The following is a 21,488-nucleotide window of genomic DNA, read 5'->3' as shown; positions in this document are numbered from 1 at the left end:
GTCTTTCATAGAAAGCTCTGTCAAGGTATGAGGTGTGGATAGTTCTGCTCAGGCACTTTCTAAGTTGTAGGTTTCTAACAATTAGTTCTGAAATGTTCCCTGTATCAATCTGTGAAGAGCAGGGCTTAATCTGCTGTTGGGAAAGGAAACAGAACTGCCTCAGTGAGTTGTTTGGCTATTTTGGCATGCTTTTTAGCTCTGTCTCCATTAGGGAAGCAGTTTTGATTCATTCAGGAAGTCTAATGAAAAGCAGCCCGTTCTCTTTAACTCCTCTCATCTCAAAACTGGGTAGACAAAGTCAGAAGACAGCGAGTCAATCACTGAAGCATCTCTACAGAAAGCTTCCCGCCCAACATTTCTTTTTTTGTTTTCCACTTAGACTTTTGGCTGCCTTTGCTGACTGTGGAGACCTGCAAGTCTCAGGAGTTCTCCAGCAGGAGTTGTGGCTTAGACTGAGATCGAGAGGGCAGCAGTGATTACAACTCACCTCACCCTCAAGCAGCATGTGGAATTAGGAAGTTTGCAAACATCCCTCACCCCTGTTTTGGTGTCATGGAATACAAGCAGCAGTTGGACTGTGGGTCAGCTAGCTCTTCACACAGCTGCAGCAGCATGCCCTTCCCTGGGGTCGGTACAGTGCAAAGGAAGAGTGGCACAAATACTGAGCTGGCATTCCTGAGGCAAATTGCTGCTTTCTCCTGGCTCAGCTACTCTTCCTCCCCTAAGCCACTTTACAGGTATTCCAGTACAGAAAAAGAGGAGATAGACAGAAGGAGGAAGCGGAGACAGACCATCATCACTTATTCAAGGTAGACAACTTTTCAATTTCTGATCCAGAAAGTACTTTAATGAATAGAGAGGGCAGGCGTACAGGAAGCCACTTGGACCATGAAGAATTAAAAGGTGCCTACTCCAGGACTAAGGAGAAATTGGTAGAAAATCTAGTAGACATTTCACCCTGACAGAAAATATTCCAAACTTTAAAGAACTAAGGAAATGACAAACAACCCCCCCTCCCACATTCAGCAGCAGCAGGTTATAGTTGTTAGCCATTGAGACAAAGTCCTTGAAAAAATGCTTTTAGGTAAAGACTCCTACTCTGGAAAATTCAGTCCATTTAGGATGCTCATAAACTGCCTTTACTGTCACACCATTTTGAAAGAGTGGCAATGGTACTAGGAGTCCTTTGTATAGTTGAAATCACTGATTATGTTCATCTAACTTTCCACAGAGTTCTTTGAAGAGTCCTATTTATAAATTCTTGTAACTTTGCTTTTATGGCAATGCTGCTTGTACCAACTGTTTGTCTGTTGCAACATCACAGTTTTCCAAGCAGACTAGGGAGTAAATCACTTCCAGTTTTTTTCTGTAAGAAATCATGTATTAATCTTTCAAACAATAAGAAATATCTTCATCCATAATTGCCTTTGAAAATGATCCATCAAGAAAATGGTTCATCAAAGGGAACTGCTCGCTTCTGTCTTCAGAAACAGGCTACTGCAGGCCTCTTATTTCAGGTCCCCTTCTGTTGTTTTTGCTCCAAATCTAGAGATGGGACAATGGGGAAGTCCCTTTGCTGTGTTTGAAACTTCTGATTTAACTTTTAGAGTACTTGAAATTTCTATGCTTCTTCACATCTTTGGAATCCTGAATCAAAACTAAACATTTTTTAATGTGAATTTTTAAAGCATCTGTCACTCAACAGAGCACACATTTTGATTACATGCAGTGTTGGAGATGTGCCAAGATTTTGCTGTGTCTCTTCCTCCTTTTCTGTCATGGTTCCCTTTTTACTAAAACTTTTCCTGAATTTGACCTTTTACTTGTGTTCTGCCTTAAAACTGACATTGATTTGGTCACTTCTCTTGCACATCAGGACCTTTGGAGAATGGGCTACTTAACATAGCCTTAAAAGAGCATGTGAGTTATATGCAGCTTCTAGAAGAGACTCTGTAAATGTATAACATAAAACACACTAAGATCTTTTCTCTGGTATTACAAACTGAAATCCATTCAATGCCACTAGTGTCCTTTTTCAGCTGAGGCTTTCTCAGGACAGTAGAGCACTTACAATTTCTTCCAAGATAAATTTGCCTTTCTGCTTCTTTCTCTCCCCATATTGGTACAGGGAACATTCAGTTTCATTTTTTCACTGCAGTGGCAGAGAATTTTAATCATTGGAAGCTGTGGTGCAACACTTGAAATCTAGCTGGCCACACTTGTTCAAGGCAATGAAGTTTCATTAATAAATGAGCAGACCCTATACATAGGAGATCAAATATAGTTGGCTGCAGCAGTTTCATTCTTACCCCTTTCTGCAACTTGTGAAGAAACAATAGAGTTTGGCTTTGGTGGGGGAACTTGGATTATAAACTTACTGCAGTGTCTTCAGTACTATCTAGGGCTCAGAAGTGTGATTGTGTTGGTGAGCGAGTTACCTTGTGTCAGCTGAATCATGATACTTACCTATGCGTGTGTCTGTAGCCTGTGCCAAATATGATGTAACACTTTCAACTAAGCCTTGTCAGGACAGTTTGAAGTTCATGCATTTTATCATGTGTTGTCATGGTCTAATGGGAGCTTCTCTGATTTACTGTAACCCAGCTGATGCTTGATAAATTCTATAATGTGTCTAGGAATGCAGGGAATGGTTAAAAATGACATAATTTTCATTTTAATTGACAGTCTTTATGTAGCCCTTGTTTTCAACTTAGTTTTGGTGCTAGATGTTTCTATCTGGTTATTTTCAACCCTCAGGAAGAACCTAAGAAAGTTCGGTTTGACTATGACTTATTCCTGCACCTTGAAGGCCACCCACCTGTAAACCACCTCCGCTGCGAAAAGCTCACATTCAACAACCCAACAGAGGAATTCAGAAGAAAGCTGCAAAAAGCAGGAGGGGTGAGTCCTGCACCCATGTCAAAAGCCATCTCAATAAAGACGTCACTGCTTATTGCTGGTGCATGATTAGTTTAATACAGATTGACCTGACAGTGAGATGAAGTGTTTTTATGATTAACTTTGTATAAGAGCTCAGTGCTTGTTGTCTTCAACTGGAATGGGTGAGCGAATGAGCATGTGCCTACCTTAAATACACGATTAGATACCTGTTTTCACAACCAAGCAATTCACGTTCACTTCTGCAAAAGCAGAACTTAGACCTTACACATGAAGTGTTACTTGCTTGACTTACTAGAGATGAAATACAAGGAGGGCTACTGTGATGGGACGAAGTAATAAGAAAATAAAATGTCTCTCATTTGAAGAGAAATGGTTCTATATTAAGCAGAATAAATTCAGTAGTTACAAGGTAGAACAAGTTAGAAACTGTACATATAAAAAAACCTACTTAAAGTTATATATGTTATGCAGCCTAAACCGGAAAATTTCCCAAGACTTCTTTACATGTTGGTAGAACTAATTGATATGAAAAAGCCCAAAGGATGTTTGCCCATTTGGAGAGAGGAGAGGGACAAACTTTGAGGTTTACATTTTCATAGAATCATAGAATGGTTAGAGTTGGAAGGGACCTTAAAGATCACCTATTTCCAACCCCCCTGCCATGGGCAGGGACACCTCCCACTAGACCAGGATGTTCAAAGCCCCATCCAGCCTGGCCTTGAACACTTCCAGGGATGGGGCATCCAGAACTTCCCTGGGCAACCTGTTCCAGTGTCTCACCACCCTCACAGTAAAGAATTTCTTTCTAGTATCTAGTCTAAATCTCCCCTCTTCCAATTTAAAACTGTTACCCCTTGTCCTGTCACTACACTGCCTGACAAAGAGTCCCTCACCAGCTCTCCTTTAGGCTCTCTTCAGATATTGGAAGGCTGCTGTGAGGTCTCCCTGGAGCCTTCTCTTCTCCAGACTGAACAACCCCAACTCTCTCAACCTGTCTTCATAGGAGAGGTGCTCCAGCCCTCTGATCATCTTCGTGGCCCTCCTCTGGACCCATTCCAACAGGTCCATGTCCTTCCTGTGTTGAGGACTCCAAAGCTGGACACAGTGCTCCAGGTGGGGTCTCATGAGTGCAGAGTAGAGGGGTAGAATCACCTCCCGCAACCTGCTGGCCACACTTCTCTTGATGCAGCCCAAGATGCGGTTGGCTTTGTGGGCTGCCAGTGCACATTGCTGGCTCATGTCAAGCTTCTCATCCACCAATACCCAAAGTCCTTCTCCTCAGGGCTGCTCTCTAGCCATTCTCCGCCCAACCTGTATTTGTGCCTGGGATTGCCGTGACCCAGGTGCAGGACCTTGCACTTGGCCTTGTTGAACTTCATGAGGTTCACACAGGCCCATCTCTCAAGCCTGTCCAGGTCCCTCTGGATGGCATCCCTTCCCTCCAGGGTGTCAACCGCACCATCGAACTTGGTGTTGTCGGCAAACTTGCTGAGGGTGCACTCTATCCCACTGTCCATGTCTCCAACAAAGATGTTGAACAGCACTGGTCTCACTACCAACCCCTGAGGAACACCACTCGTCACTGGCCGCCACTTGGACATTGAGCCATTGACCACAACCCTTCGAGTGCGGCCATTCAGCCAGTTCCTTATCCATCGAGTGGTCCGTCCATCGAACCCATGCCTTTCCAATTTAGAGACCAGGATGTCATGTGGGACAGTGTCAAATGCTTTGCATAAGTCCAGGTAGATGATGTCTGTAGATTTTGTCCGTTAGTGGAAACTGTTCTGCTGTGTTTCACACAATGGCAGAATCATTCATGCTGGCAGGGACCATCAGAGGCTCAGCCATGGGGACAAACCAGGCTGCTCAGGACTTCACCCTTCCCTGCCAGGGTGTGAAACCTAGCCTGGCTGAAGGTGGCCCAACCTCCCTGGGACCCAGCCTCACTGCTGGGCTGTCTTCATGGGGAAAAGGCTTCTGATTTCCAGCCTGAGCCTCTCATGTGTCAGCTTGTGCTGCTGCCTCTTGCCCTCCCACCACACATCGCTGTGAAGAGCATAACTGCGTCTCCTCCATTTCCTCCTATCATTGCCAGGGATGCTGTTGGGTGCCCCTGAAGCCATCTCTCCTCCCAGCTGCAGCAGCCCTCATCCTGCAGCCTCTCATTGCAGGGCAAGGGCTCCAGCTTCACTGTTTCAGTGGCTTCCCATTACCTCCCACTGTTTTGTTTCTGTGCTGGGGACCCAAACTGGAGGCATTACCCAGATAGGGGTCTGACAAGCACCACACAGAGGGTACAATCCCTGCCTTGCCCTGGTTTTTAAGGCTCTGACCTGCTCATGAGACTTTAGCCACTCCTGGCCCTTGTTGCTGCCCAGGTACACGGGTGGCCTTGACACAGCTTGCTGCCTTCCCATGCTCAGGGTCAATCCCCTAGAACTGTTTCCCAGCCCTAGCCTTGTGGCTGCAGGGCTCTGCATTGTTGGGACAGGGCTTGTCATTTGTCCTGATTGTGTTTCATGAGGCTGCTGTTAACCCATTCCTCTAGACTGTCTGGGTACCTTGTGGTGGCAGCCCTGCGCTTGTGTCAGATGCTGCCCTTCGCTAGTTGATTGTCCTCTGCAAACCTCATGAAAAGAGCGTGTTCTGTCTCCTCATCCGGGTCACTGATAGAGATGTTAAGCCAGGCTTCATGTTGTGGGTTTGCTAATGTAAATACCAATGCTTATGTTCATATTTCTGAACATTCGTAACAAAAATGGGTAGCCCTGTTTGGCACAATTAAACAATAGTAAGTTCTGAGCTGGAGATGAGAAGGAGCTAGAGTGAGAATATTCAGTCTGCCAAAGAGAATCTTTGAAAACAAAGCAAAAATAAGTAGCAGGTACAGTCTGAAAGACCTTGTTGTCCTCCTGGAGAAGAGAACTGTTAGAACTATAGTTGTGTTGAAATAGAAGCATCAGCTGTGTCTTGTGTTTGCATTTATTAGGTTCATGAGGGTACCCATATCCGGACAATGTATTGGCTCTTTAGTGTGTTTGCAAATAGAACACAAGATTGTATTCTGGGAAACTTCATGAGCCACTGCTTTAGTATTAATGATATCAGGTCAGTTGTCAATGGACAAGTTTTATCCAAAAGTGTAATAAGTCTAAATGATGCCATCAGGGACTGCTGAGGTGGGATGGGGTGGCTAAAAAGGTAAAAATTGAAAGTGTCCCTTCTATTGCTCATTTTCTGTGCTTTCTAATTTTACGTTTCTTGAGTTACCACAAGCAAAAATATTGCCTAATTGTAAACAATGACATGTGGGGTGTTTCGATCAAATTCTTTTCCTGAGTCTATCAGCATGGTCATTCTTAAAATGCTTTGCATTGTTGCTTTTTGTCTTCTGGAGGCCACAAGCTACTTGCTTTTTTTTAAAAAAACTTTTTTCTTCTCCTCCATTTTCCTAATTTCCTTCCATAAAATGGGTCCCTTTTTTTGAAGCTATTGTTGTTTCGTGCTTCTCTCCATAGGCTTTCTGACCTAGGAGTTTGTCCGATCAACTTGGCAGGGATGATGTAATAGCATTCTGTCTGTCTTGTTACTGAAAGTCTCCATGTAGGGCTTGCATCTCCCAGCATTGGAAGGCCGGTTACACTTTTTTGAAATGCTGTACACAGGCTTTAAGTTCATGTCTTTCAAAATGAATGAGATACGCTATTAATGTAAACTGCTGAGTGGTAGCTTTAAGAAAAGCACTCTAAGATGGCAGACTTTTGCTTACACGCTCTTTAATAATGGCGTAAATCACTTAATTTCTGCGCACCTTAAAACCCAGATCTCTCATTAGCTTTTCTCCAAGCAGAAGTCATGGGACATGTTGTTCCACTGATGTAAAACTACTAAACGTGATTCTTTTTCTCATTTGCATAGACATATGTATATATATATGTATATATAGCATGCCCTTCTGAAGGGAAAAGTGCAAGCGCACCTGCATGCTGCCATATTCAGTACAGACATGTCTATGTGTTTGTCTCGTGCTGCAGATGCCTTGAATCTCACAACATCATCCAACAACCTTGGATGCTCACAACTCCCTTTTTCCCTCACATGTACATCTTGTGGCATCCCAAATGGAACTAGTCAGGGGTACTTGCTGCAGCCAATGTTCTTTTGTCTTCCAGGCTAAGAATCCTTTTTGTTATTTTAAAATGAAGTGCTAGCAGTTTGCCTGTGCATTCTCATGGTTGCCCTTCCCCATATGCATCCCATCCTTCGCGTGCCCAAAGGTCTGATTGGTTATCCTGCAGTTCACTGGGAGAGAGTAAGAGTAACATTTGGATATGCCAAATAATTAAACAAGTGAGAACACGACAGTAGCACAGCTTTGCAGTGTTGCTGTGGCCCCCTTAGTTAAGGCAAAGAGGACATTTAGAGTGGTGCCAGTCATGTAGATCAACTCTGTGGAGTATTTCCATCTTAGCATGTTATTTGATTTCACCAGAATTAAAGCATAAACTTACAGTCAATCATAATTAGTAGGAGATCACCAACTTCCTGATTTCTCTTCCAATCTGAGGATTACTTTTTCAGATCTTACAAGATAGAAGGATTTGATTTGGCTGCAGAGATTGTATTTCTGTAGTCAGGAAGGCAAATAGGAACCTTTGGTTCAATCTTACAAAGGTCATATCCAGTTTGCAAAGTTCTTTGTCAAAGTTTTCCACCTTCAGAAACATACTTTCTACACTGAACTATCGCCCATACCCTCAAAAGATCTAGTTATGCTCAAGTCCATCTCTACCATTTACCTACTTTCAGTTGACTTTGTTCTCATAAACGTAAATAGAAATGTTTACTGAGGAAATAAAATATTTTCAAGAATATGCTGTGTAAATTAAATCATAACATTCAGTGTAATTGTTTATGTTCCATCTCTCTGCATATATGTTCTAAATGACATCTGTTTTAGAAAAGTTTGCTGTGGAAATGATGCCACTGAGAATTTTTTGCACCATTTACTCAGTGTAATACCTAATGAAGTGAAGCTAACATGTATAAAGATATGGCTCATGAATTAGCGGTCTATACCATAATCCAACCTGTTGCTTGAAATCCTGAAAGACACCCTGTATGCAAATGATGACTTTTAGTTAATCCATTTCTTAGCAAGCAAATCATCAAGCTACTGGTAGTGACAAACTTTATAAAAGTAGTCTCCTACAGAGCTCATCCTCTAGACACAACACAAAATTGTGCGTGAGTAGGTACAGTAGGATTGAAGTTTCGATCAAGTAAACACCAGTAAGCATGGATCCTTATGTGGTCATTCCTTCCTAGATTTGTCAGTTACCTTTTCTGATTAGTTTCATCTAAACATGAAAGAGCAGGAGGAAAAAGAGGCAGCACTGTGATTCCTGTGTATGGATATGGAAAGAGGGATGACACTGCCCGGGAAATTTGAAGCAGATTTTGAATGTTGAATCCCACTAAAACTACTAATAAATAGGATCTGACTCTATGGATGTATTTTGTGTTGTCAGGAATGCTGGTTGTGCTGCTTTTTTGGGCTTGTGTGTTTTTCAATTTCAAGAAAAGATTGAAAATTGCACCTAATCTGCTTATTGCACCAGTAGAAATAATTTTGAAGATGCTGAATGACAGCTACCTAACAGTTAAATTGAATTTTGCCTCTGGAAACTCGGAGTTGCTCAGGCATCACCTGTCTGAGTATGATATTATGAATAACTTACTTTTCCCTGCAAGAATCAGAATTAGTGAAAATATTTTCAACCCATGTTAAGAAAGCAATTTAATACAACCCTCTCCCCCATCGTTGCAAATATATAAATACAAACATTTGTACTGTATAACACTTCCACCTTTTTGGAATGAGACTCAAAATTAGTTATTTAATCCAGGAGTACACAGACAACATTTAATAGTTTCTTTCCTAAAAGGAAAAGCCTCATAGATGCCCCTTAGAGAGCAGTTACCACTATGGACAAAAATAGCAAAATTCATAACATTATTACAAACAGATGTGGCTATTAATGATACAGTTTGAGGTTTCAGATTTAGAGGATGCAAGGATATGCTTTTAGAGTAGTAATTATTCTTTTTTGCAACAGAGGTGTCCTTTTGTCTGCTTTCTGTAAAATTAATTTGGAAATATAAGCAGCTCTACTTCTTTAGCAAGGCTACTCTTTCCTTGAAGACAGCCAATCTATTAATGAGTCGAGAGAAAAAGAATCATTCTAATGTTTAGAAAACAATATCAATATAAAAATTCAGGTTTTCCAAAAATAACTGCATTCCGTTGTTTGAGTTTTTTTTCAAATCTTTGTATTTTCACTGTTTAACAGTTGAGAAATGTCTTTTCAGTCACTTGATATGCCTGCATGATGCCTATTCTAAAACCTGCATTCCTAATCCATGTAAGGAAGATGAAATCATGGGGATTTCCCTCTTTTCTCTATCCTCCCTCTTCCCTTGCAATTCCTCTGTGTCAGTTGGAACAGTTGGCTACTACCCAGAGTCAACCTTAGGTATAATGCTGCTCTAGGGAAGGGATTATGTTTAATCTTGTGCTTTTCATAATTAAGTAATTGAATTTTCTTAAACTGTGTGTTACTTTACTTTCAAGCAAATAACTTAAAAGAATTCTAAAAGGTTTTCTATTCCCTGGTGAGGTTGTTTGGTTTTGTTTTTTTTTCTTTAAATAGGAATAATAGTTCTTCAGGACAGCTGAATTTTTGTTGTTACTGTTAGTGCTTTCAGTGGAGAATGAACTTGTTCTTCGCTGTAAAATGACGTGTGGTGTGGCAGCCAAAGACCACACAGAGAGGTCTGTCTGTCTGCTGCTGATACACAATGACTATAATTCATCTGTAAGGCTGCAGAAACATAGTAATAGTTCAACTTTCCCAGAATTCTAACAGATATCTCATAGCTTTTACTGAAAGTGCTACCTGAATTTTTCTGCAGCACATTGCAGGGAAGCACACCAACCTGTTTTGAGGCTGCTGTAGGAAGGTGTTCTTAAATGGTCAGTAAATGAAAGTACAACAGGTAGTTTGATGTGGATCTGTTTGAGGCAAGATTATTCCAGCTTTGTTGATGGCCTCCTTTCATTCAGGAAATTGAAAAAGTAGGAGACAGGCAACTACTTTTTGGTAGTGGTTCATTCCCCTGCAGAAGCACGTTAGAGCCTTAATAAAGAGATTGTGTTGATCTGGAGCAACTGTGACAGCTCGTGCAGTTTCTTACTTAGATAGATATACAGTTTCTTTGTGAGTTGGTAGATCTGTAACTCCTGTGCATCAAGGGTGGCATGATGTGCATTTATAGAAATTGGCAATAAGAGAAGATCAGCTTCCATGGAACATTTTGAGGCTGTTCCTCATGCTTTCTGAACAGGGATCTGAAAAGCATAGTTTTGTGTTTTGAAAGTGGGTGGTTCTTTTTGGGTATCTGAGTAGATCTCTGGAGGTCCCTTCCAACCCCATGTGATTCTGTACTCCAAGCTGCCAAATGTGTTGGTAGGTAAGTGTTGTCTTGGACAGGTCAGTTTTTTGTAATTTTTCTGAATCAGTTGTTAGTAAGCTAATGTAGAGCTATTACAATTTCATAATTTTTCCCAAATTGCTGGAAAAGGGGTAGCGAAAAAAGGTTCTTGATTATATTAATTGGTGATACACAGTTGTTGTTCCCTGATCCCTTCCTTTGTTCAGCAGTGCATGGAACTACGTACATTTAATACTTGCCAGTTTTTCATTCCATAGCACTCAGTTGTCTTGAGTAGCAAATTGGAATGCCCTTAGAAGGTGCCTGCAGCTCAGGTATTATGGAGACTGGTCACTTCAGGTTGATCAAGCAGGTGGGAATGATCCTACCCAATAATGTGAATACCAATAAATTTTCTCTACTCACTCTTGGGTTTTGGTGGTTTTTAAAATAATTTTTCCTTGCCCAAGAAGCTGTCTCTTATTTAAAGCAACTGATAGACAAATGTTTTAAATACAAGCTGAACAGCTGCAGGTGAACTAGAGGCAGCAGATCACTTTGAATGCTTGTATGCATAATGCTTTATTGGCACACATGATAAAAGGATAAAAGTCTTTCCCTAGGGGTGGGCTGGTGAGAAAAGTGGGGGGAGAGGAACCCACTATACATCTGTCCCTAACAGCAGTGAAAGTAAAAGATAGTTTATGTACACTTCTTCTTTTGTTTTTTGGTAGTAGTTGTTTACGAGCATGATATTCATGTGGTATTTGTATGCTCCAACATGAGGTAGCCTTGCATGGTTTTCATAAATTTTTCTTAAATATGTTACTAGGATGAGATCCTGTTAAACCTAATTTTGGTGTTATCATTTCTTCCCTATATTGAGCTAAGACTTATATGAAATGCTTTATTAGTGGTGGTATAGGAAACCTCCCAGTTACAGTGTAAACCAGAAGAAAGCAAAATTAAGAAAGGTCATTTTCTCTTGTGCAAGTTTAGTGTTGTCTGTTAAGTGGCTGCCCACAGTGACACTCCTGTTTTCCTTTCACAGAGAAAGTGAGATGGAGTGTGGCTCCTTCCATCTCTGATGTGCATTATTAAAATACATCTCCTCCCAAAACTGTTCACTAACTGCAGTCTTTGGTGTCGCTGGAACAGATGGGCTTTGGAGCAGGAGAGGGAAAAATATCGGCAGGCATCTGCATTTTCTTCTGGTTTTGTCCAGTCAGCCACTTATTCTGGCTATTTGTCCAACTCACATCCAGTAGTTATTCCACTAATCAGTGCTGTTACTGGTCTGTCTTCTCTTTGTCTTGACTGGCATCTTCTATCATGTTGACATCATCTCTCCATCATCATTAGATTGCAGTCTGGCTTTCTTGGGAGTTCACCTCACCTCCTGACTGAGTTTCTGTATGTGTTATCGAACAGCTTGTCTAACCTTTTTTCTTCTCTCCTGGAACATCTTCTAATCCAACGGTCATGTTTGTATAGTGGAGCTTCTGCTGGACAGCACAGGATATCTGAAAAATAGAGATTTGTGTATCATCTGTGAACTTGCTGAGAGTTCACTTTATCCCACTGAATTGTTAATCAAGACATTAAACAGTTTTGGACTAAATGTTGATCATGGAAGGAAACTGGTAGTCACTAGCATCTAACTGGACCTCACACAGCTGAAGAGAACCACTTCAGTCCAGCAGCCCAGGTAGTTCTCCACCCATCTTGTGAGGTATTTATGCAGTCCATATCTCACAGATCTGGCAGTAAGTTGGGCGGCTTGTTCTGAGTAAACCTATCCTGACTGCTGTCAGCCACGTTCTTGTCCCTCCGGTGACTGGAAGCATCTTCCAGGAGGATTTTCTCCATCTTCTTCCCAGGGACTGAAGTGAGACCTATGGGACTTTTGTTCCCTGGACCTTCCTTCTTGAAGATGAGTGTGATGTTTGTCTTTCTGTAGTCATCAGGAACATTCCCTGATCACCACAAGCTTTTGAAGATGATGGAGAGCTGCCTTGCAATGGTACCGACCAGCTCCTTCAGTACCCCTGCTTGAATCCAGTCTGGTCTCATGAACCTGAGCGTCCCTGTGGATGAAGTGCACCCCAACTCAACCCTCCTCTCTTGTGGGCACTGACTCACTGCCACAGACTCTGTGAGGATGCTTGGCTACCTTGGAGGTCTAAGGAAACAAGATTTTACTAGTGAAAACAGAGGGTAAAAAAACATTGAGTACGTAAGTCCAGTTCTTTGTCATGAAGTCTCTTACCCATTGGGCAGTGGGCCCACACGTCCGATAGCCTTTTGTTATGGTTTGAGAGAACCCATAACAATCTGTTGTCGTTAGACAATTATTCTATCACCCGATGACCCCTCCCCACCCAGAAAGGGGAATCGGGGAACACAAACACAAGGGTTGAAATATAAATAGATTTAATAGACTAAGACTAAATAATTAATAATACTAAAGAACCAGTATTAATCCTGATACTGGTATAGGATAGGCAGGAATTATACTCAGCCAACTATATCAGTAGGAAGCTGTGCACTCCCAGCAGTGGACAGCAAGTATCGGACACTGCGAGTGCAATGGCTTCAGGAGGAAGGGAAGGCCTCAGGGCTCCGGCACCGGGGCAAGGAGTTGTCTGGACCACCACCATCAGGGAGAGCCAGCTACGCAGCAAACTTTCCTAATTTATATTGAATGTGACATTCATGGTATGAAATAATCCTGTTGGCCAGCCTGGGTCAAGTGCCCAGGCCTTGCTCCTCCTTATCCCTGCCCCTGGCAAGGCTTGAAAACACTAACCTTGAATCCCACAGAGCCTGTCTGAATATAAAGTAAATATTTTCACAAATTCAGACACTAGAGTCTTCTAAAAGTGCATTTTTCCCCAGCATTAGAAGAGAAGTTAGTTCTGTGTCTCTCAACCCAGGACACCTTTCTTATGGCCTGTCTCGTTTTAGAAGCATTTATTGTTGTTTTTCACATCATGTAATATTAGCTGCTTCCTATGGGTGCAAAGAATTTCCATTCATGAGGATTATGAAGTTCCCACCAACAGGTAAAAGTTAAAATACATATTTTTTTAATTGAATTTTAAAGAAAACAAAAAACCCAACATGGATACATAGAATCATAGAATATCAAGTTGGAAGGGACCCATAAGGATCATCAAGTCCAACTCCCTGCTCCTCGCAGGACTATGTAAAACTAAACCATATGACTAAGAACGTCATCCAGATGCTCCGTGAACTCCAGCAGGCTTGGTACCATGATCACTTCCCTGGGCAGCCAGTTCCAATGACTGACCCACTCTCTCAGTGAAGAACCTTTTCCTAATGTCCAATCTGAATTTCCCTGACACAGCTTCATTCCATTTCCTTGTGTCCTATTGCTGGTCACCAGAGAGAGGAGATAAGCACCGCCTGCGCCGCTGCCCCCCTTGAGGACGCCATAGACTGCAATGAGGGCACCCCTCTGCCTTCTCTTCACCAAGCTGAGCAATCCAAGTGACCTCAGTCATTCCTCCTAAGTCTTGCCCTTGAAGCCTTTCACCATCTTGGTCAATGTCACCTGGACACACCCTATTAGTTTGATGTCCATCTTATATTGAGGCACCCAAAGCTGCACACAGTACTCAAGATGGGGCTGCACCAGTGCGGTGTAGAGTGGGACGGTCACCTCCCTTGACGTGTTTCTTAGTAAAAACCTATTCTGTAATTTCCATATCGTTTGTACCCTGGTATTAAACTGTGAAACTGTTTTCTCTTGGCCTTGTTTTTAATGCTTTATCCAGAACAGGTAGTCAAATCCACCCAATCGTTTTTTTAAATCTTTTAACATTTGTAGATAAGCACATCTACCTGACCACACCGAAGACAGGCTGTGAGATTAGCTAGACCTCTACTCTGCTTAAATATAGTCAAGATAAATCTTTGTTTAAAGCCCAGCTGCTGTCTCACCTTGTTTCATTAACACCAGCACCCATGTCTTATTCTACCAGTTTGTCTGATCCCACTGAGCTGTCAACTTGTGGGAGCGGCTGAGGAGAGAAATTAATAATGTTCCTGGGTTTTGTCAGTGAAGTGATTCATTGTGGGAGCAGACAAGTACCAGCAGCAGGTGGTCTTGAGTACCTGGATTAAGCATGGGCTGTGGCAGTGTCCTCAACATTTTGGAGTGTACTCTTCATTGCAGCTGTAAGCCAACAGGAAACTTACAGTGTAGAAAGGAGGAAGCAAGTAAAAAAAGTGCATATAGCACAGCTGTACTGGAGAGATCTTGCTGTGCTTTTTACGAGATTGCATTCTTGCTCCAGAATAAGTGGCTTGCTGCGATACGCTCATTACCACCTTTTTCTTCTTTTGAGTAGCCTTGACTTAATAAAGCCATATACATATTCATATACACACATAAGAAGTATATGCTGCCAGTGTGATTGTGGCAATGTAGAAGTAGGGACTTGCTTTGAAAGTTGGTTGAAGTACATCTGCCAGGCTTGACTAATGGGAGGGCAAAGGGCAGTTACCCACTGCAGAAGTTGCTATAATTCAGTCAGCTGAGCTCTTGCAGTAATAGCACTTAAAGTGGATGTATAGGTATCTCTTTCCTAAGTTTAGCCAAAAGGGATATGCATCTCAAATCCAAAAAGTATTTGTAATGTTGAGGCTTTTTACATAGGTAATCTTGGCAAAGAAAACAAACATTTTAGAAGAGTTCCTGGAGAGTTAGTTAATGTTAATATTAACTTTATTCTTTGAGAGGGAAGAGAAGGCAAGTGATTTATTATTTTTTTTTTTCCCCTGATATAGGGAACTTTAATGAGGACCATATCCTTCTTCTGACAGAAATCAGTCTGGAAGACTGGTTCTTATCATAGGGGCAAAAAAGTTAATTTTACATGAGATTTTCTTGGTCTTTTGTCATCTTTCCAGATGGTGAAGTCTGTAGTCTGAACTGAAGGTCTGTGTTACTGCATACATTGTTAATCACATTAAAATTTTGAATCTATAATTGCCATTATCCATAGGATTTTGTCCCAGTTTGAAGTAAAACCGAACCAATTTTCTGTTCTGTAACTTTACGTCCTAGCTAGGCCTCCTCTAGCTCTCTGAAATTAACGGCATATTGTGGAGAAAACTGCTCGTTCTCAGAATGATAAGACCAATGTTTGTGCTCCATGCCAAGGAATGGTATGCAGGGAGGCCCTTGCTTATACTTATTGCTATAACAACCAAGGTCAGCCAATTTCGTTATTTGCCCCCTTAGAGGGTCGGAAACGGAAAAAACGTAGAGGGGTCACATCGGTGGGGAGGAGTGGACAGGACAGGTGACCCAAAGCTGACCAACTAGGGTATTCCATCCCATCTGCCCCATGCTCAGTATAAAGGCTGAGGGATCAAAGGGTCAGCCCCCTTCCTGCGATGGCCGACGTCCAGAGAGGAGTCTGTCTGTTCATCTGCCTTTGATCCCGATCCGTGTGTTCCTGACTCCAGAGCTGGAATCCAGTTCCCATTCGTCACTGAGTCCAGTCTGGGACTTCCCCAGTGCCTGCCAGTGACATGGCTGTCATCCTGGGAGCTTGATACGGTTTTGTATATATTGTATCTATTTCATTATTTTCTTCTTTATTTTTATTTTAATATTAATTCTTCATTAAAGTAGTTTAGTTCATTCTAAACTTCTGAATCTCCTTTATCTCTTTCTCCTCCTCTCTCCTCTTTTTTGGGGGGGAAAAGGGGGGGGAAGGGCCATCTGTCGGTCTGGTTTTGGTAAATTCAGCCGAAACCACGACAGATTTATAATGAAATAATAGGCTGCAGTATTCAGTACACTGAAATTTTAGGGCTCACAATTTGGAATGTCCAGGTTTTGTCTTCTAAAAACTGTATGGGATTTGTTTTCTCACTGTGTGGGACAAGATTCGCCAAATCAGCCAGACCTCGGGTGGTACTAATGCAGTTCATCCCAGCCCGTAGATCTTTCTGTAGACAGTCATCCTGTTTCTAAACACAAAGTCTGAAATACTGAGTGTGTTAATGGTTCGACTACTTGCCCAGAGACTGAGGTATGTCAGAAGTCCAGACACTTTTTAAAAACATCAGCTTTCTAAGAATGTCTGCGTATAATGATGAATACATAAATATTTTCTAAACTGAAATGTTTCTGAATTTTAAAAAGAAAATTTATGCAGTGGTTGAACCTTAGTTTATTTTAGTGAGCGAGACTTTTATGCTTCAGGGAGAAAATGGCAGCTTCCAACCATAGGAGAAAGAATCCTTGTCAGAATTTTTTGTTTCTTCACTTTTAATTTCAAGGTAGGGCAAACCCTGATCCTCTTGACTATATTTCTCTTCCACATGGATATGCATCTTTCTGTCATATGAGTGTATGAACACAACTACTTTGTGTTAATAAATTACCTGCTTAAACTCTATAATCTTATAACCTTATGTCTGCTTTTTCTGAAAGATGATTTGATTTTAATGCAGTTGGTATTTTCTATTATGTTTGTGGGTTTAAAATATTGCATTGAGTTTAATTTAAGGGAGAACAATCTTATTTAACTACCCATTTGAATTAGTCAGTGAGAGGAAATAATGATAGGGACATACATTTTATCTGTCTGTTGCACAGGTTTATGGTATGCATATGTGGCTACAGATTTTCCTTGTCCTTGTTGCTGGTTGTTCTTTGTTAGCTTATGCCTTCTTTTGCATTCAGCTGGGCCAAATTCAACCAAAACTCTTGGCAAGTTGGGGTTAAAAAGTATTTGTCAGACTAAATGAAATCACTTACTGTCATTCACGGTAGCTAATTGCTATTGACATGACCCTGATTTCAAAGAGGACTGCATTGCTTTCACCCAGGTCACTTCTGAGAGTTCTGGCTCCTGGCAGGCTCTGACTTAGGTCTCTGAGAAATGGAAATGAGGAATTGAGGAGAAAATTTGTTACATGTCCTGTGTGGAATCTTAACAAAATGTTTGAATATATAACTAACTTTTAAAGATTTTAATATTTTTTTTTTAAATACATGAACCTATGTTCAAGGAAAAAGAACAATTTGATTGCCTTCTTCCCCCACATTTGGATTCCAGCATCAGTGTTGAAAGGTAATGCCCAACTTACCAATAAAAGTAATCTTTATTACCTAAACACATCCCTTAATACTCTCCAGGCCATCACATGGTCTTGTGAACAAAGTTGTCTGCAACAACTTGTTGTTAAATTAAAATTTAAATAAATATTATAAATAAAAATTAAAAAAGAAAATAGAAATTGAAATCCTGTCTTGAGGAAGCTGTAGGGAGTAAATATCATTTTGACTTGGAGAGGTCAAATGTGGAGTATACATACCTACATCCTAGATATCCCCATTTTGCGCTTCCCATTCCTTCTTTAATGTAATGTGCATGAGGCATGTGATGGGTCAGTCTCTCCCCATCCTCAGTATCAGAGAATGTTTTGGTCATGTGAAGAGGCAAAGGTGATGACACAGGGCATCCACAAAAGCAAGTGTGACTTTGTCTATGGGAGTCAGTGGGAAGAGAGAGAGGTTTCCTCACAGGTGCAGAGCTCTGCATCTTCTCACCAGCATTGCAGGGCTTGTCAGACAGCAGGTAATCTATCTCTAGCATTTAGGGGTTTAAAAAAAATGGATAAATGAATAGCTGTGCTAGGAAGCAGTAAAATCCAGACACAGCAGCCCTGGAGCAGAGGATGGGAGCTAGCTGAGTTTCACTCCCTTGGAAGGCATGAATCTTTACATGTCTGGTAACTGCTCTGTGACGGTTGATTTATCTGTGGTCTCTGGAAATTATCTGTTTGTACTTATGAGTCTTTAAGATCAAGAAAGGGAACTAGACCTTTGTTATAGCAAAAATGCTCCTTGTTCGCCAGCCATCCAGTTTACGGTATTCCAGATAAAACTTGAAGTTAGAATTTGAAGTTGGAGCAGTACTGCTTTCACAGACTTCAGGCTGCTTTTACAGGGTATCTTTGTGGTGGCTTAGCCTTGGTTAAGGGCTGAACTTCCACCCAGTCGCTTGGTCACTCTCTCCGCTGCCTCTACAGAGCAGGGGGAGAAGATTGCATGAGAAAGCTCATGAGTCAAGATAAAGACAGGGAGGGAGGTTGCTTGCCAGTTAATGCCATGGGCAAAACAGACTTGACGTGGTTGTCAGCGTTTGAGAAAACCCGTATCAATTTACTGTTGTTTAGACAATTATTCTATCACCTGATGACTCCTCCCCACCTGGGAAGGGGAATTGGGGAGAACAAGGAAACAGCAAGGGTTGAAATAGAACTAGATTGAATAGGGTGACTAAATAATTAACAATAATACTAAAGAATCAGTATTAATCCTGATACTGATATAAGATATACAATAATTATACTCAGCCAGTTCTATCATTGGGAAGCTGTGCACTCCCAGCAGGGACAGCAAATGTCGGACACTGTGAGTGCTACGGCTTTGGGAAAAAGAGAAGGGCTCAGGGGTCCAGCACGGGGGCAAGAAGTTCTCTGGACTGACACCATCAAGGGATAAAGACAACTACCCAGCGAACTTTCTAATTTATATTGCATGTGACAGTATATTCATGGTATGAAATAATCCTGTTGGCCAGCCTGGGTCAAGTGCCCTTATCCTTGCACCTGGCAAGGCTCGAAAACACTGAGACCTTGAATCACACAGAGTCTAGCTGGCTATGAAGTAAATATTTTCATGAATTCAAACGCTAGTCTTCTAAAAGTGCTGTTTTCCCAAGCATTAGAAGAGAAGTTAGTTTTGTGTTGCTAAAACCAGAACACTTGAGGAAACTTATTTTAATTTGTTGTAAATTAAAATAGATTTGGATAATAAGAAACAAACAAAACAAAATAAAAAACAAAAACCAACAAAAAAACCCCAGAAAACAAAGCACCACCACTCCCTGACACCACTTCTCCTATGCTCAGCTTCACTCCTTTGTTCAGGACTTGTCTGTCTCCTGCAGTGCAGGGGGATGGGGAATGGGGTTTATGGTCAACCCGTAACAGTTCCTCTTTGCTGCTGCTCCTTCCTGATAATTTCCCCTTGTTCCAGCACAGGGTTGGGTGGGCATTGCAGTCCTCCAGGAACTACTCCAACATGGGCTCTCCATGGTCTGCAGGGAAATATCTTTTCCAGTTTCTGGAGCACCTCTTCACCTCCTTCTTTGATCTTGGTGTTCACACTGCAGTTTCTCACACTTTTGTTTTTCCTCACTTTCTCTGCCTGTGCAGTGTTTTGCTCTTTCTTAAACCCGTTTTCTGTGAGGTGGCACCATCTTGCCTGAGGGATTGGAACCAGATGATTTTTAAGGTCTCTTCCAACTCTAACCATTCTATGATTCTATGATTCTGTAAGAGGCTCAGAAATGTCCTGGTCTTGCAGTGGGTCCATTGGAGCTGGCTGGATCCAGCTCCCTGCCACAGAGGAGTCCCTGGCCTGTCCCCACAGAGGCCACCTCTGCCGCCCAAACCTTGCCACATATACCCATTACAGTCTTCCTTCACGTGGCTCTTGTTGAAAGCAAAGATTGCTGTATATGCATATTTATGGGATGTCAGCAAACTGCAGAACCTTTTGCTGCGGGTGAGATGAGCTTTCAAGTGTACTAAACATTGCTTAGGACAAGAGAAGGTGTGCTAAGGACTTGGGTGCCATGGTGTGTAAGTGGCCATATTAGAACAAGCTATGCCATTTTCTGAGAGGCTTGCCTTGTATTTGCGTGGAAATTGAAATATATGATTTGCTCATTAAGCAAAGGGTAGCGGTGTGTTTCATTAACCCATCTGCTGTTGAGAAGAAACATGGATACTGTTTGTTGGAGAAGTTTTATTCTCCCACGAATGTGATTTTCTAGTTCCTTAGGCAGATGAGACTGTCTTTATTGGTAATGTTTAACTGACATGCTTTCCCTGTAACAGATCATGGTAATGTCAGATGGCACATCGTTCTCTTCAGGACAGAGCCTTCATCTCCCCAGCCTTCCCAGTAACTCCCTGTCTTTTTCGGAAGTGAAGAAGAAATCATCTCATGGGCCAAAGGTGAGACATACTTTGCTGGAAGATATTTGAGCTGGCGGTTCTTTCCCTGGGAACACACTTGAGAAAAAAACTATTTCTAGGTATTTTTGCAGTCTCATGACATAGTCCAGTGATAATATGTCTTGACATTTCTTTCTTGTGAACTATCTGTTCATCACGTGAAAATGCAGAGCAAGGATGGTTGTGAGAACAGCCCATGAAGATGCTACTTTTCTGGTTCTTGTACATGTGCAATTATTTTCCTCCTTTTCCAGAAGGAATTCTAATGGCCTGTTGTAGTATTAGGGAATTTTCTTGATTAAAGAAGAAAATGTGAAGAATATGAGAAAATACTATAACAATAATTTTGTTTAAGTATTATTGAATACTTTTTAAGATAATTGAGTAGAGTGAAACTTAAGGTTGTGTTCTTTAGGATTTTTAATTTTGTTTAAATTTCAGGGTTTAATTCTTTACTAGGTGTTTCAAAGACAGCAATGTGTCATCAGTCTCTAAGACATCAAATTCAATCCCCAATCAAGAACATGGTGAAAGGGTACAGTCCAATGACCTGTTGAGTAATACAAATGGAACTTTCCGAAATAGTGGATGATTTCTTCAGTTTGACAAAATGCATTAATGATGTGAAAGAATAAAAACCATCTTGTTATTTATTCAAATAAGAAATACAACACAATGACTCGCTTCATAAATGAACTAACATATATGCCTTTTCTCCATTCTGTTAAATTGTTTGGAGTTTGATTTTTTTTCCTTAGCATCTTGTCTATTCTTGCAGTGAAGGTACAGCAAGGGGCAATACCCATTTTCATCAATAACTTTCATGTTCTGTAGCTGTGCCAAATGTTGTATCTTCTAAAAACTGTAAGTATGCCTAAGTGTGTCCATTGGTAAGAATATATCACAACAGTAAGGATATATAGAGGAGGTTAAAAAAAAAAAGTTATTTGATGTGTTCCTGACTGGTTTGCATTGTACCTGAGTGCCTCACAATCTCTAATGCAGGTCTGCTT

The 21,488-nt window shown here is 41.4% G+C and overlaps 1 protein-coding gene across 1 annotated transcript in view; it reads left to right on the top strand.

Moving 5' to 3' along the window:
- The window catches only part of MLLT3 (MLLT3 super elongation complex subunit), a 140,367-nt gene that overhangs the window by 73,994 nt on the left and 44,885 nt on the right, over positions 1-21,488 (top strand). The window contains exons 4-5 of the mRNA XM_074166156.1: positions 2,758-2,901; positions 20,356-20,475. Coding sequence (XP_074022257.1) covers positions 2,758-2,901; positions 20,356-20,475 — 264 coding nt within the window. The remainder of the gene's footprint in view (positions 1-2,757; positions 2,902-20,355; positions 20,476-21,488) is intronic.

Source organism: Numenius arquata, chromosome Z (assembly GCF_964106895.1).
Source record: "Numenius arquata chromosome Z, bNumArq3.hap1.1, whole genome shotgun sequence".
NCBI lineage: Eukaryota > Metazoa > Chordata > Aves > Charadriiformes > Scolopacidae > Numenius > Numenius arquata.
The sequence above is the reverse complement of the archived record's forward strand: the minus strand, read 5'-3'. Positions and strand labels throughout refer to the sequence as shown.